The sequence below is a fragment of the Martes martes genome (genome assembly GCF_963455335.1).
Source record: "Martes martes genome assembly, chromosome: 2".
Lineage (NCBI taxonomy): Eukaryota > Metazoa > Chordata > Mammalia > Carnivora > Mustelidae > Martes > Martes martes.
In genome coordinates this window covers 142183035-142208526 of record NC_137889.1, presented here as the reverse complement: position 1 = coordinate 142208526, position 25492 = coordinate 142183035, and the positions used below count along the sequence as shown (strand labels likewise).

Sequence of the window (25492 nt, the reverse complement as noted above, 5' to 3'; positions counted from 1 at the left end):
TGCCAGGGGCTGGGGATGGACGTGAATGGGGGGAGAATGCTCTACGGGACAGCATTTCCTTTCAGGGGGATGAAAACATTCCAGAACTTGATTGAGGAGGTGGCTGCACACGGGATGAATGTGACAGGAATTTTACAATGAAAGGGAACAATTCTTGTCGCTCCCACCCATGCGGTTTCCTTGACTTTAAAACAAAACTACTCATCCTAAGGGTTGTGATGGTCCGGAGAGAAACAGAGGTGAAAACATTTGGTGAACTAGGAAAAGCACAGACACCCATGCCGACTGTTCGTGGTTTCACAAAAGTCCCTAGATCCGTGCGGCAGGCAGCGGGTTTTAGAGCCGGATGTCGGCATGATCCGGAGGAGGGAATGCAGGACCTCACTCGGTCTCCTGTGAGTCACCGAAGGGCCTCCTGGTTGAATCGGGACCCGGAATACTCAGTGCATTCATGTGCACGCACACACGGACACACGGACACACACACAGACACACGGACACACAGATACACACACACATACACAGAGACACAGAGACACTCAGGCACACACACACAGACACAGAGACGCACAGACACACACAGAGACACAGAGATACATGGACACACAGACACAAACACACACGGACACATGGACACACGGACACACAGGTATGTGGACACACATACAGACACAGAGAGACCCCCAGGCGCACATACACAGACACATATAGACACAGAGATGCATAGATACACACACACGGACACAGAACACACACACACACACACACACACAGATACATAGACACACACAGAAACACACACACACACACACACACACACAAACACCCCATCAAGGGAGACTCTGCCAGAAAGGGGCTGGCTGCCCACCACTCTCTTGAGCTTGAGCACAAGAAGGGATCCTGGCGTGCCACAGAAGTGAACCATCCACATGGCGTGGACACCAGCATGCCATGGGGCTCACAGCCAGTCCATGGAGACACGGAATTGTCATCAGACAACAGCACCTCACTTCTAGGTACCAAATCACAACCTTCCCCATCACTGTGGGGCAACTGCGATGTGAAGAGGACAGGACAAGAGCCAAACCATGTCCCCTGCTCTCAGCACCGACCAGCGGCCTGGCTGGGAGGGGATCACAGGCCCCTGGGGGAGCAGACAGCCGTGCAGGGGATCCAGGGACTGTCCAGAGCCCGAAGCTGGCGTCGGGGGAGGGTGTCTCACTTTCTCCATGCTGTCCTCAGTGGATGACCCGAGAGGTGCCCCCAGGTGGCCCTGCTGAGTAGGCAGGGACCTCCAGGCCGAGCCATTTGAGGGAGTCGCCAGGTTGGGTATACGCAGGAGGGGGATGAGCGGGAGGCATGGCACCCCAGCGGTAGGAGGACAGTGGCGAGGGGTAAGTGTGCTCAAGCCTAGGGGCCCACCCCACCCAGGGCAAGGGGGACCGTGGCAGCTGGGAGACGTCCTGTGGGAACCCGGGGGGCAGAGAGCCCTGTCCCTGCAGGTCCCATGCAGCTCACCTGCACCCTCGGGACCAAGCTGGCCTGGGAAATGAATCGGAAAGCTGCACAGAGCCCAAGTCCGGTGGCCACGGAAAGGCGCACCCTCTGGACCTGTACCCTGGGGACATGTGGTGGAGCAGTGGCACGAGAGAGTCGGGCAGGCCAGAGGGCCAGAGGAGCTGGTGTGGTGCTTGTGCCCAGTGCCTGAACACAGGCGGGCTGCTGGAGGTGGCTGGCCTGTCCTCTGGCAGGAGGCCCGACACGGCCCTTGAAAGAGATTCAAGGCTGGCTCCCGCCTTTTGGGCTCCCTGTGGGGACCCCGGGGGCAATGTGTACTTAACCTTGATGATGCGGTCCCACATTCCTGCTGCCTCCAAGAGCCCACTGCGAGCAGGAAGGCAGGGTGGGCTTAGGAAAAAGAGGGGAACTCGCCCCGATGCATCTCCCTGCCACCTAGGTGAGAAGCAGCTGAGGCATTCGAAATAAACTTGCTCAGGGTCATGGGGCTTGAAACTGGGGTTGGTGTGAGAAGGAGGCCTGGGGGCTCTGGGACTTTGTGGCGAGGGTACAATCAGGAGAGGCTTCCTGGAGGAGCTGCCATCCATGGCCAGGTCTGAGCAGTGAGCGGGAGGGGCTGACATTCCAAAGGTGAAAGAGCACATGAAGACCCAGATGTGCTTCTTCCCATTTTCTAGAATCGTAACCCAAGTCACGTCACGAGGCATAGCTGGACCAGGATGGAGCCAGGACCGGAGTCCCAGGGGGCCTGTCTCCTGGGCAGGAGGTCCCTGCATGACACTTGCCCGGAGGGGTCGTATATCAGCAGACCCCCAGCAAAGCATGTAGGGCCACCTTGCAGAAGTGGTCTCCTGAGTCTACCCAGGTGTCTTCCTTCACCCTGTGCCCCATGGCAGGTAGGACACATGGGGCACAGCTCACTCCAGGGGCCGAAGCCAGCTTTTTGGCCCCAGGTCAACTCCCCTGGCCCTGGCACCCCAGGAGGAGGGGCAGGCCAACCCCCAGGCGCTTGCCAAGGTCAGGCATGGCCGAGCTCCTTCCTGAGTGAGTAGGGAGGAAGCCCAGGGTGGGGCACCTTTGTAGAGGGGTGGCTTGGCCTCATTCTGACACAGCCTCATTCCTGGAGTACACTGGGCTTCTCAAGAAGTGCTCCTGGGGAGACCACTTCTGCAATGTGGCATACTCACGTAAGTGCTCACTGCTCAGACCTGGCCATGGACCGTGGCTCCTCCAGGGAGCCTCTCCTGATTGCACCCTCGCCACAAGCTCCCAGAGTCCCCACGCCTCATTCTCACACCAGCCCCGGTTTCAAGCTGCCGCTGCGATGTCACTGATGGCAGAATTAGGGAGTTGGGTCCCTGTGAAGGCTGTGGGATGACCCAGGAGGGCCCTGTTGATGGGACACCTGTGACCCAGAAGCCTCGTTGCCTTATAAAGCATTAATGATCTTTCTGCCAGTCTCTTGGGGCTAGAAGGGGGTTTTCTAAGGGAAACGAACTTCTGACTTCACTCTGTGATCTGGTGCCCTTGGTGGAGGCTTCCCGAACATGTAAGTCATAAGGACCAACCACCTGCTTGCTGCAGGAGCTCATCTGAGGAGACGGCCCTACCTCCGACGCGCATACATCTTCCCACGGAGAGAAGGGCCATGAGTGGTCGGTGTGCGAGGCACAGGGCACTCCCACAGTCACCTCCTTTCTGCAAGGCTGCAGACCCAGCTGCAGGCAGGGGACGCCTCGCTGTCACAGAGCCTGCAAAGGGCACATTGGAACTCCGCCTGGGGGCCCAGGGCACTGCGCTCCCAGACCACTGTGTGGCTCAGCCCAGCAGATGCCCAGAGCTTCCCATGGAACGAGGGCCCAACTCAGGCCTGCCAGCCCGAAGCCTGGCCATCCAAGCTATCCCTTTGGTGGCAGAAATCCCCAGCTTTTTCTGGGTAACATGGGTAAAGCAGCCCATCCCGGTAGAAACACATCTCTCATACAGTCTTGGTGTCCAGTGTCAGGGAGCTCCGTGGACACCGTGAGGCCCACGCCAGGATCCCAGTTCGGGGGGCAAACCGCATAATTCTCCTGCACCGACCGAGGACCGTGGGTCAGGCTGAGCTGAAAGCCTTCACTGCACCTGCTACCATCCTCACATCCTGAGATTCTCCTCCTTTTATTGCCCCAGGAAACCCTGGCTCAGAGAGGGCATGGGCCTCGCCAAAGGTCACACAGCCAGGAAGCTGCAGGTCTGGACCAGGGAGCTTGGAAGGGGGCCCAGTGGCCAGAGAGCCCCTCGGGGCCATGCCCCCTCTGCCCCACGCTGTGACCAGCCTGACCTCCTGTGGCCTTCACCCCGCCGGGCATTTCCAGCAGCTCCTCACTTCTCTAAGCTCAGTGGTTCTCCTGGGAGGGGCCCGGCTGACCCTCAGCCATTCCTTCCGCCCAGCCCACGAGGCAAGGCTAACCCACGCACCCATGTCGGCAGCCCGGGGCTGGGGTAGGGGGCTCAGGCCGCAGGCTCGCTCAGCCTGCCTCTCCTGGGCCAATGAGGGGCCGCTTTTCACAGGAGGACCAGCTCATCACCATCATCATGACAATGGCCCCCGCCATCTGTGAAGCTTGGCCTGTGTCTGCGGAATGCTGGGAATGCTCCACCCACCGTCCGGTGAGCCCTCCCAGAGTCCATGTGGCAGGGAGGGGATGCAGGCTACGCCAGGTGGAATGACGCGCTGTCCGGTGTTTCGAGGCCCTGCACCACGATCAGGTGTCCTTGCCCACCTCTCCCACCACCACTCTGCTCCAAGGGGGCCCTAGAACATGTCAGGATCTTTGCCACCCCAAGGCCTGCAGTGCTCTTTCTCTCCCTTACCACAATGGCTCCTCCTCATCCTACATGTCCCAGATCAAATGCCACTTCTCCAGGGAGCCTTCCGGTGTTGCCCTAGCCAATCAGGCCCCTGCTGACCTGGTTACTGATTACCTCATCCAGCTTCCAGCTCCACAAGGGTGGGCATGGGCCTGCCCCTTCAGCCCAGTCTCCCTCCCTCCCTCCTCCAGGGACAATCTGGGTTGGTCACGTGTACCCCTGAATCCAAATGTCTGTTCCCCCCATCCCTGTCATACTGTCTCCCAACTTCCTCCCCTCTCCATGGGGTCTGCCTACCCTACTCGCCCCTGTGGTTCCCTCTTCCCTCGCCATCCTCCATCCTTGCAATCGCTGCCCCTTGGCCTGGCCTGGGAGCACTGCTCAGCCTTGGACCTGGGAGCCCCCGAAATGCCAGATTCTGGTGCATCCCACGCCCATGCGCTGGGCACGCTCTCGGCTGCTGCCATCAGTCTATCAGGTTCTCACTGGACCAGTTGGATGAGTTTAAACAAAGGATGCATTCTTAACTGCAGGGTCCTTCCTTTCCAGTGGCATTCTGACTTGGGTTCTTACTGCTGGGGCAAACTCAGGAGCGCATTCAGCCTCAAGGTCTGGTGGGGGTAGTTCTGAAGCCACAAGACTCCCTTCCTGCAGACCTGAGCACTTGCAAACCCTGGAGAGGAGATGGCAAGTCTGGAGGGCCCTCCAGGGACTCCCTGGGCCAGCCCCCAGGTCCCAGGCTGGACTAGAAGCCCCTTTTGTTCCCATTCTCTCGTTGGCTTCCCGGGATAACTACCCTTTCTGTCCCAGCCTTGCCAGGCAAGGTGCCCGGCTGTTTGGCCAAACACTAATCTTGGGGCTGCTAGGAAGACATTCTGTAGATGTGGTTCATGTTAGTAAAGGTTAGCCTCAGTAATGGGGACGGGGCAGGGGGGCTCATCCCATCTGCTGGAGGCCTTGAGAGCAAAACCTGCCTGCTTCCCGGGAAAGAAATTCTGCTTCGAAGTGTCAGCTCGGGCCTGGGTCTCCAGCACGCCAGCCTGCCCTACAGATTTCAGACCTGCCTGCCCCCACGACTACTCAAGCCAGTTTCTGAAAATACGGCCATGTCCGTGTCTGTGTGCTCCCCTCTTTATCTCCCACTGGCTCTGTCTCTCTGGAGGGCTTGGCTGATACAGCATCCTACCTACGCAGCAGAATGTCCCTCGGTGTGGACTGAGGAGCGGGGCACACCCGCCAGGACATCCTGATTCTAAGTGTACCCTCTCTTTCCTGGGATGCCACCCTTGTGCAACAAGACACTGGTGCGTGAACGGAACAGTGATGTCTTCTGGCAAGTGCTGGGCAGAAATGTGCAGGGAGTGGCCCCAGGATATCTGATTCTGCCCAGGGACAGTCAAGGCTCCTTCCATTCCTGGAAGCAGACCCTCAGAGGGTAACCTCCAAATGCAGGAAGGATGTGAGAGCCTCCAATGCATGAGGCCTTCAGGTCCTTGGGACAGGAGCCAGGGCCCAGACCCTCTAGGACAGAGAGCCCTGGATCTCAGGAATGGCACTCAGCCGGGGCCCCGATGGGTCTCCTGGGAAGTCTGCCTGCCCATTGGGGCTACATGGTTCCTCTGACCACACGTCCCTGGGACCACACTTCCAGAGCTGCGGAGGACTGCCATTCTTCCCCCAAATGGCACCAACATCTCAGAATACCTGCGGGCTCTGTGCTACGGGCTCCTATTAGGCCCCTTTCATTTTGCCAGGCTAAGCATCCTGAATTCCCCCAGCCGAGAATCATGTCCATGATCGTTAGGGTCCCGGCACATCCCGCTCCACCCAGGGGCCACCAGCACAGCCACCACCCCATCCCAACACCCTGGAGTGACCCTAGATGTGTCCCTGCCCCTCGCCACACTGCACGCTCCATGACCCAGTCCTGCCACCTTGACGTCCCAAATAGTGCCCAAACCCCAAATCCACCCACTGCGTGCCTCGGCACTCCACCACACTGTCCAAGATGCCCGCATCTCTTGCCTGGATGACTCTATTGCCTCCCAGTCTCCCTGCACCCGCAGAGCCAGTCTGGGCTTCACGGTGTAGCCTCGCTGTTGTTTTGAATTACAAATCTGATCAGGAAGTCCCTCAAATTAAAAGCCATTGTCCTTAAGACTAAAATCCAAACTGCTTAATGTGGCCTGGCCCGGCAAGACCTGGCCCCATTCTTACCTTGACCCTGCTCAAGTACAGACACCTTAGCATCCTAAAGTTCTTCCTCAAAGAGCTCCTGTGGCTTCCCGCCCCAGGGCCTTTGCACATACTGGCTGCTCTTCCTGGAATTTTTCTTCCCGTGGGCCTCCCTCACCTTAAACATGTGCATATATGGACACATACACACACCCCAACACAACACTTCTTTTTACCCAGTTACTTCCTTTCTCCCAGTTAACTTTTACCCACTGTTGCTGGCCCACATTCCTCCCCTTTAGGAACCTTATCGCATACTCATTTGGGTTATCAGTTGGTTGATTCCGCCTCCTGCATCAGACTGAGTCTGGGAAGGCAGAGCTCAGGCCCGCGTCTGCTCATCACACATCCCAGGACCCAGCTCAGGGCCTGAAACATAGTCGGCAAATGAAGGAGAGAGTCAGCTAAGCATTCTGGGAGCAACAGTCAAGAACTTGACCGAGCCTGCTTCTCCCTCTCCCTCTGTTGCTTCCCTTGCTTGTGCTCGCGCTCCCCCCCCAATAAATGAATAAATAAAATCTTTTTTAAAAAGCTGATATCAAATTCCATAAACAGTATGAAGCTACTCATCATAAATGGAATTCAGCAATTTGGGGTATTTGTGCCAAAAGAGATCTCCGGAATCATGTCCACCAGCGTGGGGCTGACGGGAGTTATAACTTGGTGGGGGAATTCCGTGTGATGTTGCCTTCTTCTTTGCATTTTTCTGGAGTTCTACAAGAGTTATAAAATGTTTTTATATTAAAAATAAAGCTCTCTCCCCCGAAATAAAAACATCAGGGGCCCTCCTGTCCTGCTGGGATACGGCCCCTCCTAGACCATTCCTGGCTCACCTCCCAGCTCTAGCCCAGAAGAATGTGGGATGTGCCCCACCACTGGAAACATTTCCAGCTTGCCTTCCGGCTCGGCGGGGATGACAGGAGAGTGAATACAGAGACGCACCCTTGGGTGTGTTCTTGGAGAATGTGTGATTAAACCCATGACCCCATCCTCCGAGTTTGCTCAAAGGAAGTATTTAGAGGCACTAACCGCTATTTTGCACCTTTTATGTGATATTTAGCAAAAAGAAAAGGGGGTATCATTTAAAGGGCACCCCAGTCCCAAGAGGGAAACAGCTAGTCCTAATGAGCTCCTGGCCCCAGGCCCCGGGAGACCCGGGCATCTTGTTCTGGGCTCAGCTCTCTCCATGAGGCAACAAGCCCACAGGGCTTGGCCCTTTAAGGAACAAAAACACACAGCAAACAGGCACCCTCCAGGCTGGGGACATGACCACGCGATTAACAAGGACTCCACTGAGCAGGAGCCAAAGAGCATGTCTGCTGCAGAGCAAGTAGGGACTGTCATATCTGAACCCCACGCCAAGGCCACCCAGGACCCCGTCTCCCCCAAAGCAGGCACCCTGAAGATTCCCCTAAGGAATCTGATCCTGAGGAAGGACTGAGCCACCCCTGCGGGGAATCCCTCAACCCTATAAGCTGGTGAGGCCCTTTTTGCTTGAGTCACTTTGGGTCACTTGCAACAGGAAAGGTCCACATGGATGTGTCTCTGCACAAGGCTGCCGCCACACCAGCATCCCCAGACCCTCTCCCACTACCGTTACTCCCACTGAGGGCTGCTGTTCCCAGCTGTGGGCGAGGACCCCAGAGACCCCCTCAGTAGAAGCTATATGTTCATCTGGAGGTGCACACATCAAGGTCAGATAGTGTGGGGAAATCGGTGGCCGACCAGCATCACTGTGAGGCTTCATTTTTGCCTGGGGACAACCTCCAAGTGCCCCCCACCCCGCTCCTTGAAGTCTTTACTTGTGGGTCCCTTGGCCTGGAAAGCCCCTTCCCTGCTCTCCCTTCTTTGCTGGTAAGAGTCCCATCCCTCCTTCAAAGGCCAGCCCTGTGTTTCTTGCTGAGCGGCGGACGTGCCCCCCGCTCCCCCAGTGCTCCCCGCCGGGGCTGCCAGCCATCCCCTCTTAGGTGGCAGTCCCATACAGATGTGCCTGGCCTCCCGACTTTTTCTGGCAGCCCTCCCGCTCTGGCTGGGCGCCCCTCCTACGACTCCCTCCCAGGAGGGCGGTCTGGCGACTCCTGCCCTGGCTGGACGCACACTTCGCCTCAGATGTTCCCCGTTCCCCCCCGGGGACCCAGCCCTGGGGCACGATGGGGGCGGGGGCAGGGGCAGCCCTGGGTCCCCAGGAGCCTCCAGACCCCGCACTGCCCAGCAAAATGGTGGCTGACATGGCTCGGGAGGGGAGATTCAGTGCATGGACAGTGATTATCCAGTAGGACGACAACGGGGGGACTAAGTCCTGCACGTCAGCCCCCGGGGACCGCGGCTCATTGCACATGCTCGGCAAAGTCCTTTCAGTCAACAAATATCATCCCAATATCTCCTCTGAGCTGACACCCTCTGGGCCTTCTAAGCCTCTACTCAAAGATGAGCTTATTATTCTTGATTGGTGTGAACGTGGCCAAACGAGAGGCCACAGATCGTGACCATCTTCTCAGTGTCAGTTCCCAGGGGAAAAACCAGCACCACCGACTCAGCATTGTCATGAAGCCTTTCTTGGCCAGAAGCACACAGTTAGAGCCCTCGGCAAAGCCGTCTGTGTTGGGGCACACTCCCTAGTTCTCAGGCCCTTGAAATAGCTCGGGGTGTTGGCTCCGAGCCCACCGTGGGCCTCACGCCACCCCCACCGCGGGAGCACTGGGGGGTGTTCAGCGCTGATGCTGGGGACAGATGCGTTCGGAGGAACCACCCCCCCCCCAAGGCCTGAATGCGCATCTCCCACCTCTGGAGATGCCCTCCTACCTCCAGCCGGGTCCGGTCCACGTCCTTGGGCAGTTTGACACGAATTCGGTTGGTGACAATGAGAGCATCATAAGGATAGATCTGTGGGGAGAGGAAGCTGCAGGTTCACCCCAGGCAGCAGGCGTGGGCCGGGACCAAAGGGCGGAGCCGAAGGCCAACGGAGAGTACATACTTGCACCGGCATCAGACACACACATTTCATAGGAAACCACAACAAAAGGAACTTTTAACCTGGGCAGCTGTGTGGTGGCGGGAACAGGTCGGTGCGGCAGCGGGCGGCCCCTCTTACCTTGTATTCTGTAAGAGACAGAGCAGAAGCCACGCGTGGTGGTTTAGAAAGTGCAGGAATGCGGTCCAGCGGAGTAAGCAGTCCCGTCCTGGGGACACCACCCCCCACCCCCTGCACTGGGTCGCTAGTCCTCGAGGGGCAGATTCTGTGGAAGGAACCGGGGAGCAGCAGGCATGGTCAGGAGGTTGGAGGCCAGACTGGGAGCCGGATGCAGCACCATGTTTCTCGGGCACGATAATGTCTTCCTGGATTCCGGGCCGCCCTGAGAACGCGGCCTGCCTCGGTTTACCCACCTGAGGAGCCGACCTTCCAGGGTGGTTTTGGGGGCATTGCAGAGATGGACAGTCGCGCAGGGTCTGACCCCTTGGCCTCTTACTCTCTTACCTTCTTGACCCTGTAGCTCCTCCTTTATATTCCTGAGTCCCCCACCCTCGCTTTTTAAAAGGTTTTTCTGCCAGACTAAAATCGCCGTGTCAGAAAATAGACTTGTATGGGTCAGAGGGCCTCTGTGAGCATGTAGAACCCACAGAAAGCAGAACCCTAGGACATGGGCCGCAAGCTGGTCTTGGGAGGGGGACCCTGACAAGGGGCGTGGGCGACATGGGCCAGTCCCTGAATTTCCCAGCGGGCCCCACACAACACCCAGATGTGCCAGCTCTAAGCCACGTGCAGGGGGCTGGCTGCGAGGCCGAGCGTGAGCCAGCAGCCTATGAGTGCACGCTCCCGCCATGCGGGGTGACAGGGGCGAGTGAGCACCCCACCCAGGAGGGGCTCAGAACCAGCAAAGCCCAGCCAGGCTCCTGCCAGGCAGCCGGGGTCACACCAGGAGCACCAGCTTCTGGCAAGCAACCTTCCTGGTTCGAAGCCCGGGAGCCCCACACAGCCGGGAGGAGTGGGAGGCAGTCTGGGACCTGAATTCATTTGACTCAGGCCCCAGAGGCATTCTGTTGTGATGCTTTCCCCCTTATTACCACAGAATGTAATGGTGGGTGATGGGGTTGGCCTCAGTCCTGGTACAGGACGGCGATTCTGACACACAGCTCTCTCCCCTGGTGACCGGAGTGACCCACAGATCGGGACAGGGTCAGCTGTCCTCAAGGATGAGGAGGAGGGAAGGGAGCACGTTATGTAACATAAGAATGGAAGTAACCAGCTCCCCAAGGGGTAACGAGTGCCCCCATTTCCCCCTACTGCGCGATGCTCAGAGCCTTTGCCAGGTGGTCCCAGAGGGGCCCATCTCAGAACGAGATTGTGGGAATGTGTAAGAGACCCCTGCCCAGCCAGAGACCCACAGGGGTCCCCGCATCTTGTACCTCGAGTGCCCCAGCTGGCATCCAGGTCTGCTCCACCAGGGGCCAGATTGGCATTCTGGAAGAGAAAGAGAGAAGGCGGCAGGAGGCAGGTTGCTGGGGCGGGTGGTCGTGCCTTGGTGCTGCCTGGCCTGGGTGGGAGGACGGTGGGCTCCCCAGAGTCCCTGGTGCCTCAGCTCTGGAAGGGCCATGCTGGGACACCCTTGGTGGATTTGCTCGCACGCCTCCCCCTTGCCTTCCAGGCCAGCACAGACCCTGCCTGGCCCAGCTCTTCTGCCCGCCTTCCGAGCCTCCTCCCTGTGCCCCATGGCCCCCTAGGGGTGCAGCCTAGCCTGCTCTGGAGGCCAGCCCGCGGGGGCCTCTTCTCCCCTCCAGACCCCGTGGTCCCCAGGCACCCAGGAGGGCCGGTCCGTACAGCCCCCGGACAGAGCTCTGTGCACCTGAGCGGCCGTGACAGAGGATGGCTCTCAGGTGGGGACATGCCGAAGGAACACGGGCCACAGTCTCAGGTGTCTGCCTCCCTAGTTCACAGCAGTCGTCAGCGGACTGCCATTTCCATGCAACTCCACCACCCAGCTCGGGAAGTCTCTTAACTTCCGCTAGCCTGAAAAAAATCACCCCACACACCACTAAGGGGGGGGTCTGGGCTCCCAAAGCAGGTGCCGAGCCCCTGTATCTCTACCCCCAACTCCTATGTCTGGCACGATACCACGAGTCCAGCTCTGCTATGGCCCCTGGTCCACAGAGCCGCTGGAAGAACACGGCTCCTACAGGCCCAGCACCTGCTCTGGGGTCTGACATGGGCCCTGGGATCCTGTGCAGGGGGGCTTCAAGGGAGCCCTGCAGTCCCAGGGCTGGGTCATGCCTCGCCCTGGACAGGGCGACTGGTAAAACACGGTCAGCACTAGTTCCTGAAGCACAGGAGTGACCTGCAAGGAGCAGGTGTCATCCCAGAGAATGTGCGGGCAGCGGACAAGCCCCAAGTCCTTCAACCCAAACAGGGGAGACAAGGAGGGTGAGTCGGGCAAGCACGTCAGTGGAGGATTGGAGCCGGTCTCTATGTAAATATTTGGTGTTTCGTTCATCATGAATTTTTTGCACTGACTTGGATTTTAAAAAACACTGCCTTAGAACAAGATTTACATTGATTATGGAGCCTTTTGGCAAGTGCCCCACTCACCTCACGTAGTGTCAGCCCTGGGCCAGGCACCCTCACTCCCATCCACTCTCCTGACCGTCACAGAATCACTCTCCTTAGCAGTTTGCAAGGACAGACTTTGAGACATTTTCTCATGATGCTGAGAAGCACCCCTATGCTGTCTGGTCTGGAAATCAGTTCCCGCCTAAGGCAAGGCAAACCTGCTCTCCAGGTGCCTTCTCTACCACCTGGCCCGTCAGTGATGTGAAAGAGAGAGGCTCCCCCTAGTGCCCACTGCCCTGCATCACAGGCCACTGACTCTCAGGTCACCACCACCACCTCAGGCAGTTAGAGCGTCCACTGGTCTGCCAGGCTCTGAGGCCGGACAGAGACTCCCAGGAGAGAGGGAAGGGCATCTTCTGGGTGGACGGGAGGGGGACCGAATCAGTCCAAAGCAGGGGAAAAGCAGTCTACCTTTGGTCCTCTAAGTGCCCAGGATCCCCAAGACCTCTCTGGTGCAAGGAAGCCTTGTGGTCATTCCTTAACAGATGGGGTACCCAGGGGAGCCCCACAAGGGCAGTGCCACCAGGCCCACCACTGGCTAATTCCCTTGTGGTTCTCAACAGAGGCACCAGAGAATTGAAAAGTAACAGATTATTTGCCTCTCCCATTGGTTTGGAGTTTACTAGTCGCCCACTACCCCTACAGATACGTTCTACAAGTTTCGCTGTGAGCCTAGGAGGTGGGCGTCATCCTTGTGGTTTTATGGATGAGGCTCAGAGAGGTCAAGGAATGAGCCCAAGATCACATAGCAATACACAAAACTGTAAACGTTTTAACCCATGTCTTTGGCTTCTCAAAGACAATACTGAAATCGTTAGTAGTAGGAATGAAATGAGCCCATTCAGAGCTCATTGTTACTGTCTTGCCAAGCTGGAATATGCCACTTAGTAGCCACCAGCATGGAAGGAACAAGGGGTTGGGATTTGCTTTTGTAACAATTACTCTTGTAGTAACCAAGCTATAGAGCTTAGGATATTTCACGTGTTTTAACCGTTACTTGTCCTCACACTGATCTTAAGAGGTCAGGGTAACTTTTTTTAAAGCCAGGAAATAGAGACTCAGGAAATACAAGTGGCTTTCCCGAAGACATACACCGGGCTGGTGGCAGAGCTGGGATTTGAACTCGGGGCTCAGTCCTTTCCAGTGTCACCATTGGAAAATACCAGACCTCTTTAATTTATTCAGGTTTCCTTGTACACAGGCATTTTTGCAAATGCTTTACAGGCATATGAAAACCTGATTCAAAAGATAGTGATTTTTCCCATCTACCTAGTAGATGGCTTGCTGTTTGCACTACTCAATTGCTCCAAATGACTTTTACTATTTTTTGTTGTTGTTGTTCATTAGATCCACATGTCTGATTCCAAATGCCACATTCAAAGTGCCTCCCATCTTGAATTTAATGAGGGTCCCAGCACAGGCATGCTGCTGGGTGTGCTTAAATGTACGAAGGCTACGCCTGCTGAATGACGTGTCATCATGAACTAGAGTCCCCGCTATTGCTATTAGAATCTGTCATCCAGCAGGAGAATTCAGTCTCTATGTATTCGCCATCAGGGTTTTTCTGTCGGTGGCAAGTGGTCATTCTGTTAATAACAGACCAGGGCACACATGCTGAGGGCCATGATGCCTTACCCATGGGAGCGCCTGTGACAGGTGACTACTGTCCAATTTATTCCACAGAGAGGAGAGCTTCCGCCATGAGTGGAAGGCTGGTTAGCGGGACAATTAAATGGGCTCTGGGACTCAGGGTGCTGGTCCCTTATGACAAATCTCTCTCAAAGCAACAACTTGAAACCTCTCCCCCAACCCTGCCCCCGCCATGAATGGATCTTCTTCCATTGGACAAGAACTAGACACTGGTCATGTTTGCCTCTTTGCCCTGGTTACTAGGAAGCTCAGAGCTAAGCTCCAGCGGTTTGGCTCATACAATAGTCTTTTGTTTCTGATAGGATTCTGATACATAATTTCTTTCAGAGCTTCCTTCTCTGCCCCTTTGTGATTTGGGGTTGATGGGTTTCTGGTCTCAGTGTGCTTGTGTTTTTCCTTCAGGCCGCCTAGAATCCTTTCTGGAAGTAGAGACACACACAAAATAAAACCAACCTAACAAGTAGCTTGTGAGGACTGTGGGCAACAGACAGTAGCGGGTGACCACATCCAGGTGCTGAGAATGGCCGCACCGTGAAAGGCTAATCATTCAAAATCTCAAGTATCTGGCCTTCCTACTGAGAAATAGGCATAAAATTACATAAGAGTCTTAGAACATCTGAAAAAAAAACAGGAAAAGAAGCTTCATAGGGAAAAAGAACCCTAAAGTGAAGTTGCCAGTGCTCGTCCCCAATTTCCCATATCAGCAACATGAAGAGGTAGCGATCTTCCCAAGAAGACACACCCGCTTTTATCAACCACCCCCCAGCATCTGCAGGACACATGGGCTTCCCACCCTTGAGGCCACAGGAGGAACATTCTCAGAGGCTCAGCTCTAGACTCTATAAAGCTCTGTCTAGCCCCTGCTCTCCCTAGTTCTGAGAGAGGGAGTGAAGCCTGCGTCCATGCTGGAATGTCTGATCAGCTCTTCCCAGCTCGTTTGGGGCTGGGTGCGTGTGGCGGCTGCGGCCTTTTCTGCAAGTGCTGGGAGCATCGATCCAAGCCATTCCAGCATGAACCAAGGAGGACATCTCCCCAGAAGATGTGTGGCCCAGGCACCAATGAGGCAAGGCTAGAAATGTTGAGCGTTCCTCCCTTAATTGTCTTCCACATATTGAGGGACGGTCCCAGGACTTGGCTCGATGGCTAGAACACCGCTACCCTCCTGGGCCCCCGAGTCACAGAAAAGCTGTTCCAGGTGCAGAGGACATTCCGGAAGGCTCCCCCACCAACCTCAGGTCCCCAACCCTAAAGCCCAAGGGTTGACATTTCCTGGTACTGTGGGGGTCCTGTGGACGTCCTCCTGCCCCTCGCCCTTGCCGTGCCCACCCCGCTATCCACTGAAGAGGAAGCATGGAGAAATCCTTAGAAGAAAATTGAGAGAAGCATGCGGCATGCGAGCCCTGAGTGAGCCTGTTCCAGAACGGGAAGTGCGGTTAGTGGGAAGGGGGCTTCGCTGGAGTCAAGCCATGCAGAAGTGGCTGGGCCCCGGATGCGAGGTATGCCCTGGTGACCGGAGGTGGTGGTCCAGGCATTACACACTATTGGCGAGACCTCTGCTGTGCAACACATGGGTGTCTTGAATTCTGAGCACCTTCTTTGGTGGAATGACTTGCCCCAGTTTTGGACAAACATCCAAACAGGGGAGAGGCAGCCCGAGAAGGGGTGTCCTGGGGTTTTATAGGGGGGACCTCTGGTACCATCATGCCCGCCCACCCCAGGGGTCGTCACTGGGGACTAGTGAAGCTGTGGGAACAGCGACGGAAAGTTGCCCAGCCCCCCCATAGGGACAACTCAGGTGCCAAACTCTCTGGGCTCACATTCCAAGATCCCAGACTGGGAAGACGGGATGGGGAAGTCCAACTAGCCTTTAGCTGGGAGTAGCCAGAGAGAGCCAGCTATGGAGTGTGGGATCCAGGAAAATTATGGGCGCGAGTGGCAGCATTAGCGGTGACGGCAATGGTCCCAGATGAAAATGGCACTGTTTGTGGTGACAGCTGGAGGCAGTGGCAGTGAGGGGATGATACACTCCAGGAAGGAAGTGGATCCATGTCTCATGTTGCTCACCAACTAGCTGATCCTGGAAGCCCCTCACTAGGCTCTGGGTCACAGAAGAAGGACGTGGTTCGGAAGGGGCCTTGGGGTCGGAATGCTCTGCGTGGGTGCTGTCTCTCCCTCCCCCACACAGGGAGCCGGGGGCGGGGTTAGACAGGAGGAAGGGAGGGGGTCCCAGTTCTGGTCTGACAGTGGTCTGCAGAGGGGCCAGCACAGCCCCCAGGCAGGGCAGCAGGTGGAGGCAGTGGGCAAGCAGGGTCCCCAGGCCCCTCCTTCCTGCTGCGGGGTCAAGAAGCTATGGGCACCATGCTCAGGCTCCTGGCGTGGCATGGTTAGTATACCGCGAGCCAAGGAGGCGTTGAGTACCTACCCGATGGTCCAAGCCATTCTTTCCGTGTCCTGGGGGAGGGTCAGATTTGGAATAGGGGAGTCCTGAAACAGACACAGCATAGCCCTGTCATGCACGCATGGAGGCCCCACCCCTGCCGGAGGGGCCACGCCCTGCCTCCATCACGACCTCCTTCCCCAGGAAGTCAGCCAGCAGGGGCGTGAAGCCCCTGAGCCTGCCTAGGACACCAGGAACCCTGTGGCACCCTCTTGGGCACCTATGTTTTCCGGCAGCCCCAGGCCTGGGCATCACCTGTCACCCAGGCTGAGCTCCTCATCCGGCAGACCCAGAGACCTGGGGACAGGAGCAGAAAGGACTCCCCATTGTGTGGGGGGGGGTGGTAAGGGCTGTGCCATCCTGTGCCAGGGCAGCAAATGGAGGCCCGCCATCAACTAAAGGCTGTGAACTGTTTTATTTTTTTAAATGATCGTGAGCTATTTGCCATTGGGGGATTTCACATTAAAATCCTAGTTTGGCTTCTCTTGAAACAAAAAAGGGCGGGTCTGAGACCATGGGAATCCCACAGTTGAACCAGCTGTACCACTCGTATCTCTGGCTGCCCTGCATGGGCCCCGGGCTCTGACTCTCCCAGTCACCCTCTGCAATGTGTCTGGAGAGAGTGGTGCGGGGGTTCTCTACTATGGCCTTCTGGCTCAGGGGAAGGATATGTGGTAGCACGGCAGAGCCGAGCCCCCTGCAGGGGCAGGACCTCCCTTCCCTGGGGGAAGCTCCGGGGGTCCTTGCTCCCAGCACTGGGCTGACCCTGAGCAGCTCCAGCAATAACACACAGGGCCAAATGCCAGTGCCCACTATGGGAGCTGTGAGGCCCCTAGTCTGGGCCCAGTGGGTGGCATATCCTATCTCCTGGTGTCCACAAGGCCATGTGCATCTGTGGAACCAAGAACTGAGCCTTGGCCAGAGTTGAGGTGGGTACCATGCACAGAACTGCCCTCCCACCCAATCCAGGACCCAAGGAGGCTCATCCAGAGGCCTTTCCTCTCAGGGAATCCTCACAAACTCTGGGGTCTGAGACGACACTCTGCACTGGTCACGAGTGGACCCAGGAAAGACTGGTGGTGATGCCTCAGCTGGGGAACCTATCCTGGGTGCTTGTTTGCACCTACATGGCCTGTCGGAAGGTCCCGGATGTGGGTCTGAAAGGGCCTTTTACTACATCAAGGTCAGGGTTCTCAAACTTCTTTTAGCAAAGAGATTTTATATGAAATCCAACATACAAAAGAGGGGGGCAGGGGAGCTGGACACAGAAGAGGGGCAAGGGGCTAGACCTGCCGTGCTGCCCCTGTTCCTCCTAGCCCCACTGAAGACTCCCATTCGACAGAGGGGGAATCAAGGCCCAGATCAGGGGGCCAGCCATGGTCACACAGCCCCAGGATGCCAGACGAGGCCCCCAACTCACAGTCCTGGGCTCCCTCCTAATTTACACATAGAGCCAGGCACGCTCGGGGACGTGAGGCTGTGGGGTTGAGGATCTGAGGGACCCTCCACTGAGACACAGGAGCTCCTGATCCACCAAGATGCTGGAGCAGTGGTTCTCAAAGTGGGATCCCTGACCAGCAGCATCAGGCTCCCTTGGAAATGGGTAGAGAGGCAAATTCAGGGCCCGCCTCCAACCTGCTGCTTTGGAATCCCAGGGCTGGGGTCCCATGAGCTGTGGTTTACAACCCCTTCAGGGCATTCTGATGGACACAATGGTTGGGGACCTCGAGAAGAGCAGTGCCCTAACCTCTGTCCTGTGCCTAGAGGTGCTGCTGTCACCCAGACCGCTGTCACAGAGTCTCATGCTCAGGCTGCCCCCTGCGGTCTCTGCATCTGACCGCTTTGTATAAAGCCCAGAGACCCTACTTCAGTAGGTCACTCTATTCTCCTGACTTTGTGATGACGACTGTCCTGGGTGTCTCTTCTACCTACCTGGAGCCCCCATCGCATAATGTCACAAATTCTGCTTCAACCATCAGACAGGATTTCAGAACCTCGTGGAAAGGAGAAGAGTCGATGATATTTGTCCCATTTTTACCTCTTCAGATGTCCTCTCTGTTCCGAGGCCCAGAGTCTTCTCTTACCATGTCTCTCTGCTTGGATACCTGCCGCCTGCAATTCTTTAAACATCTGCTCATGAAAAATGCTTAGTGTTCCTTTGAGAATTTCTTAATTTCCCCATTCATTCCTGCAAGATAGGCTCCCTTAGTGCAGAATTTGCATTGACAGCAACCGTCCTTTGGCACATGGAAATAGGCCCCTTCCTTCTGGCCCCATGGCTTCTGCAGAGAAACCCCCTGTCTCCAGGTGGCCTTGTCCTCCGGGGAGTCCATATGTCTTCTGCTGCAGCAGCTCTCAAGACCTGCCACCCTCTGTCTTCAGATTTCAGCCGTTCTCGTGGTAACTGGGTTGGGCGTGAACTGCCTTGGATTCATCCTACTCGGGGTTCTTGAAGTATCTTGAACCTGTAGGTTTAGGTCTCTGGCCACCACCATTGGCAAGTGTTCAGTCGTATCTTTGAATGCTTTTTCCAGCCTGCTCTCTTCTCTCCTCTCAGGATTCTACCATGACAGATGCTGCCCCCCAGATCTCTGAGGCTCTGTTCAGCTTCTCCCTGATGTTTTCTCTCTGTTGCTCAGACAGGGTCATTTCTGCTGCTCCATCTACGATATTGCTGACCGCTCTGCCGTATTCTGCTATGCTGTTTCTGAATCCATCCAGTGAATTTTTAATTTTGGTTATTTTATCTTTCAGTTTCATAGTTTCCACTTGATTCTCTTTTTTTTGGGGGGGGGCGGTAATGTCTCTTTCTTTAGTGAGGTTACCTTTCTTTATTTTCAGGTGTTTCCAGAGAATTTGTACTTGTTTGCTGAAGCATTTTCTGAGTGGCTGCCCTAAACATCCTTGTCCAGGAACCCCAACACCCAATTCTTGTCGACATCGTATCTGTCACTTGTCTTTGCAGGTTCAAATTGGCAAGTGGCTCTTGGTGTGGGGCGTGGTCCTCTATCATCTCCCAGACATGATGTCAGAGGACACTGGATCCTGGAAGAGCCTTCTATTGGAGCAGCTGCTGCCTGTCTGGGCCTGGTGCATTGCAGCCTGTGGTTCTGAGGACAAGGTGGTTTTCAGAATGCTTGTCAAATGTGCTCTTCTGGTCTGCCTAGTCCAGCTGGGGTTCCTGGGATGGCCCGTGGCGGGGTGGGGGGGGGAATGTGCTTCCCCATTTGCTCTATGCTCTGAGGTGGAGATGGGAGACACAGGCTGCCATGGGGAGAGTCAACTGGGCCCATGCTCCAGGCTGCCCCAGGCCTCCTACTTCATACCTGCCCACACAACCTGGGGAGGAAGATGTCACCTGGCCACCTGGAGCTGCTGCATGGGAGGTGGGAGACACAGGCCCTGTGTTTTCCTTCAAGTCCTGGGGTCCCTAGCCAGCCCACCTTCCTCTTTCCACCCTTGAGATTTCTGTAATTTGTCTGCTGTATTGTTTTGTGGGGGGCTGTTGGGGTTATACTTAGTATGGATGAGCAGGGAGAGAGGAGATTCCCCTATCTTCCCCTCCCCCCCAGCTGCCATGCTGACCCATCAAACTTGGCCTCTCTGGGGCTGGGAGGGCCATCAGCAGATTTTAAAGCAGATTTTAAAGGTCCCAGTGACCTTTATAGGTCCCAGTGCAGTCAGGGCTGAGAGCCACTGGCTTAAAAAGTCCCTTTACACATTCAGAGACTTTCTCTGGCCCTCTTAGGCCTGTGCATTCCATGGGACCTCCTCTTATAGGTAAGGAAGCTGAGGGCCCGTGAGAATAACGACCCCTACAAGGTCAATGCGTGCTCCCGCAGAGGATAAAATGAGAGCCTTGGACTTCTGGCTTCACGAACCAGTGATCCTGTCTGCACCAGTGGCTCTGTGCCTGTGTGGGTCTGCAGGTGTGGGTGTCTTCTACGCATCTGTGGGCCAGATGGCAGCAGGTAGCTGTGGGAGTGTGTGCTGTGTGTGTGCACAAGAGAGAAGGCAGGTCTGTCGGACCTGGGACGGGCAGCAGCTGGGGAATTTTGAGTCTCATCGGCCCCGTAAGCACTGAACACTAGCCATCCTCATGTCCGTACTCAGTGCAAACAGACTCCCTTTCCACCTCCTCTCGGAAGCCCACTTGTGGCAGCCTTGCACTCAGCATTCTGCACAGAGTCTCCTGGGGTCTGTAGTTCTTCTGGGCTGGCTGGCCAGAGGTCAGTGGGTCTGCTGGACGTGCAAGGAGAGGCTCAGATACAGCTTGAAACAACCAGCTCATCACCATCTCTGGGGAGGCCTGTGCAGAACTGAGCAGGAAGGCCCTTCCCTGGGCACATCTTCCACCAATACCCAGATATAGAATGTGGCAGCCACATGGCTCTGCGGGGGTTTGGGTCCAGGAGGGGGCTGGAACGGCCTTCAGTTCCGAGTGACTATGAGCAGGAGACCCGAGGATTACCCAAGCTCCAGGCTTCCAGAAACAAGCAAGACGGGCACACTGCAGCTAGGCTTGTGGTCTTGACCATGCGTTGCCATGACATCCCCGAGGCTCAGGTGATAGGATGCCTGAGGGCTCACAGGTGTGCCCCAACACCCTGATGCTTCCTGCCAGCATGACGGGATCATCCCCGTTTTTACAGATGAGGCCATTTTAAACAGACAAGTTTGCTCTTATGCCCAAAGTCACACAGCAAGTGACAAGCTGGGATTCAAGTGTCCATGGACCAGCACCCAGATCTAGCACCCTCTGCTGGCCCATCCTGTGATCTAGAGGAGACTGTCGCTGTCTGTGTCAGCAGTGGCCACTGTCATCCCCTCCACCCCACCAGGAGCAATGCCGCGTCCCACTGAGGGAGGACGGCGCTGCTCTGGGAAGGCCCAGGTCCACCCAGTGCTCTGTGGAGCACTCACTGAGAAGCTGCCCCATGCAAGTGAGGGAAGCCCAGGGACATCCTCACAGCACCCCACTCCCTAGGGGCTAACAGTCCACAGGGAAGAAAGGACACAGGGTTATAAAGAGCCCCTGGCCTGGGTTGAGGGAATAGAGAGAGCTTCCACTTGGGTGGGTGTCTCAAGACCCCAACACAAATTTGGAGGGGAACGGGGGTGGGTGGGCCTCAAACATTGGCTCCTTTCCCCAAACACTGCATCACCTGTGGCTTGGGTCCCTGCCCACAAATCAGAGGCCACACCCTGTCCAGTCCCAGAGGATAAGCCTGCTGGAAACAGGGGCACAGAGAATTTTGCTAAACTTCCCCCATCAAATGGCAGTAGGCTTTGCCCAAGGATGCCCCACTTTCGCAGCCGGGGGTGGTCTCTCCCATGAGAGGCCAACACTGTTATCTGGGCCAGGGTCCTGTCCCTGATAGCTGGAGTGCTCACTGCTCTCTCCATGAGCTGGCCAGGAGCAGGGGCAGAGAGCAGTCTGTCCATCCAGTGGGAGACCACGGCCTTGCAGAATGACCTGGCTGGCCATGCCCTACCCATGAGTCTGTGCACCAGGTGACCTAACTACCTGATGAATTCCAGGGTGCCCCCCAACCCTGACCCTTTCCCCTAGCCCTGACTCTCTCCATCCCCTGCAGATCCTCTGGGACCCTTCCTGCCCCAACATGACACAGCACCTCCCCCACCTGCTCACTCTCGATCTCCCCTCTCCTGCAGCATTTGGCAGAGACAGGAAATGGGGGAGAAGAGGACTAAGAGTGAGCTGGGAATGGACCTGGAGAATCGCACCTTCTTTGGGCCTCACTTTGCAGAAAGTAACACAAGCTCAGGATCATGTTTATCAGGAAGAAAGTCCCGAGTTCAAAGGTTACCCACTTGCATCTGGTAGCTGAGGACCTGCAGGGACTCTGCTTCCCGTCCATCCATCCAGCTCTGGGCATCTCGGCCGGACGTCCAGTCTCCTGACTTCACGTGGAGAACCACCCTATTCTTTCCTTACCTCTGAATAAAGGTGCCTCCATCTACCTGAGCCAGAAATAGCCCGTGTCATTCCTGATTCTGTCCCCACCATGCACCCCTAATGGCTCACATGTGGTCTTGCCATTCAGACCCCTCAGGGGGCCCCTGCTGCTTATGGGGACACCCCAATCCCTTGTGCTTGGCCCAACAGCCTCCCATCGATCCTCTGTGAAGCTGCCTGTCTTTGTTTTAAATATGAAAAACAGTCCGTCTCATCTGCCTGCTCACCACTGACCCATTCCCGGCAGACAGAACAGCTTCCTAGCACTGTCCACAGACCAGCTGGGTCCTGGCTAGTCCCTCTTCTGCCACCCTTTGCCTTCCTGTTGCCCGAGTGGCCACCCTGCTTCTTGCCTTGGCACATGCTTGGACATGCTGTTCGTGCTGTTTAGAACATCTCCTGGGGACACCTCCCCCTAGCAGCCCCCCAGGGTGCCCCCTACCAGAGCAACCCCTCGGGACACCCTCCTCATAGGACACTCTCCCCAGGGACACCCTGTTGGGACATCCTTTTAAGATACCTCCCCCTTGGACACCTCTCTAGGACACCCTCCCAGGACACTGTCCCCCAACCTGGCTGATGGCAATCGTCTCCCATGGTCTTTCGTGTCCCTACTCAGGCCTGTTGAAACCTGCATCAGCCGAGGTCGGGGCTCTGCAGAGATCCCTCTGCGGCCACGTCACCACTTGGATGCCAGGCTGGAGTCCTCCTCAGGCGACCCAGTCCTGTGCGCACCGCTGCCTTCACCCCTACCGCACAGGCCCCAGTGCCGGCCCTCAAGCCCACCAGGCTTCCCCCGAGCAGACTCAGTGTTCGAGCCTATGCCCCCGTCGAGTCTTGCTCAGTCTTCCTCACCCGACTATACTGAAAACTGCCCCCAGCACCTCCTGACCTCCTCACCTGTGGGGCACTGATGTGTACTCCCTAACTTTGTTCTGGTTTCAGCCCCCGTCCTGCTAGCACACAGGCCCATGAGGCAGGGGACGGCGTCCTTGGCACGATCCCCAACACCCGCCGCGTGCCATAACACTGAAGACGCTTGGAAAGTATCTGCTGAGGGTTAGGCCTTGTCCTGCCTGTCGAGAAGGAGAAGGCACTGACGGGCTTCTCCAGTCCTGCCACTGGTGGATTCTAGCCCTCGAGGCCGCGGGGAGACCTACCCACCAGACGTCCGGCTGCCCACAGGCTAATCTCAGAGATTGGCACACAGCAAATCTCGGCGTCTCGTTCTTTCACTCGTGGACAAGGAAATGCGGGAACAATTTTGCCACCACTCCAGGGGAATGACAGGGAACAGGCCATTTCTGACCAAGCTTCATGCCCAGCGAGCCCTGGGAGGGAGCCGTGGCCGTGACCCTGAGCCCAGCCCCAAGCCAGGCCCCTGGCAGTGACGAGCAGCAGGTGAAAACAAGCATGTCCCATCAGACACAGGACTCCACGGGAGGGACACACAGAAGGAGACACAAAAGCCAAAGCTATGGGACCACCATCTGGCTGCCTCAGTTTCCAAAGCAGAGCTCTCCCCACTCAACCCCCTCCTCCATTCCTCTCCTGTTCTGGTGCCTGAGGAAGGGCCTGCATCTTCAGAAGCCCCGGGCTTTTTCTAGGGGATCACTGAGTCCTCTGGACGGGGTCCCCCGCCAGCCGGGCCTTTGTCTTAAGGGGGCGGGGACCTACGTCCCCTTGTGTTCTTCTGGGGACAGTGAATCTCCTCCTGAAAGGCTCAAGATCCCCTTTGCATAACAAAATCCCAATGTCAGCCCTTCCCTGTGCAGAAACCAGGCCAGTTGGGAACACAGTCCGTTATGCATTCAGCCCTGATAAGGCACGAGGTGTAGGATGAGGGAGGAGTATGGTCGTCTATAACACGACGTGTTTTTCTGGGAGACCCTCTTCGGAGGCAGAGGCAGCAGTGGGCCAGAAAGAAGGGCGTCACACTGGCTTGTCACTGCCGCCCGAGCACCTGCTTCTCCACTGGGGAGCGGGGACTGGACCACACTCACACCTGCCTCTCTGCCTAGCCCTTTGTCCAGCACGTAGCAGGTGCTCAGTAAACGTCTGGGGGTGAGATGGATGAGCGAGTGAAGGGTGAACGCAGTCCCGGGTGAGATGTGCCGATGGGGTGGCGAATGGGGTGAGCCGTGTCTTGGTCCCATCAGCCCACTGAGGCTCTGGGGGGAGGTTCGGGGGGTGGGTGGTGCGCGGTGCTCGCTCCCGTTGGCGTCTCTGCCTCGCTCAGCTCCCTGCACGCTTCTCCGGGGGCAGGGGCTGCTCTGGTCGTTTCGGCGCCCCACTCAGCGTCTGGCACAGAGTGGGGGCTCAGTAAATACCCGTTGAATGTAGCGCATCTCAACTCAACAAACATTTACTGAGCGTCCACTGTGTTGAGAGTTGCAGTCCTACCTTCCTGGGGCGCGCAACAGATGGGTGGCCCCAGGGACGCGGGTGCGGGCGTGCCTTGCCGCGTGCAAGTGCCCTGCTCAGTGACGCTTGTCTCCGAATGGAACTGGTGTCCCTGGGCTCACTAGAGGGGAGGGAACCCTGAGAAAAGAGGAGAGAGGGTACGCAGCCCCCCATTGGGGAATGCTGCTGCCCTTCTCGCCCCAAGTTCTCAGCAGGCGAGCACGTGGCAAGGCATGCGTGATGGAGGCAGGACCAGTAGCCCACGTGTCGGCTGCTGTTCCCATGCCCATCGGAAAGCAGGCAAGGTCTTCGGGGTAGAGGTGAAGGCATGGCTGCAGCGATGCGTGCTGGGTTCCCCGCTCAGCAGAACTGGCATCAGAATGCCGTGGAAAGTGGAGAAGGACAGTGCTGTCATAATTGCCCTAAGCGAGTGTCCATGAAGGGGAAGGCCATGCACACGCACACATGTGCGTTATTTGTACTGTGGAGGGGTCTCCCCGGTTAGAGCATGGATTTTAGCACAGGCGAGGTGCTTCCTGCCAGCCCATGCGCCCTGGTGAGAAGCACTGGGACCCCGACCTGTGGTTGCTGTGCTGCCAGTGACGGGGGAATGATAGTGAGGGCAAGGGGACGGAGCTGAAGCAAGACCTTGCAGGTGTGTGACTGGCCAGTCAGAATGGTATGTGCACAGCCTGCGGGCCTCGTGGGGGGTCTCCCAACTACAGGGCTCCTGGGACGACCTGGGGGCCCCTGATCCCAGCACATGCGGGCGAGGAGACTGTGCACGGGGACAGGGCAGGTCAGCAGCATGGGG

General features: G+C 56.8%; 1 protein-coding gene across 1 annotated transcript in view; it reads right to left on the bottom strand.

Annotated features, from left to right (window-relative positions):
• The window catches only part of ABLIM2 (actin binding LIM protein family member 2), a 135652-nt gene that overhangs the window by 2424 nt on the left and 107736 nt on the right, over positions 1–25492 (bottom strand). Inside the window, exons 18-19 of the mRNA XM_080796991.1 lie at positions 16281–16342; positions 9409–9489 (exon numbers count right to left, since the gene is read on the bottom strand). Of these exons, the coding sequence (XP_080653117.1) occupies positions 9409–9489; positions 16281–16342 (143 nt within the window). The remainder of the gene's footprint in view (positions 1–9408; positions 9490–16280; positions 16343–25492) is intronic.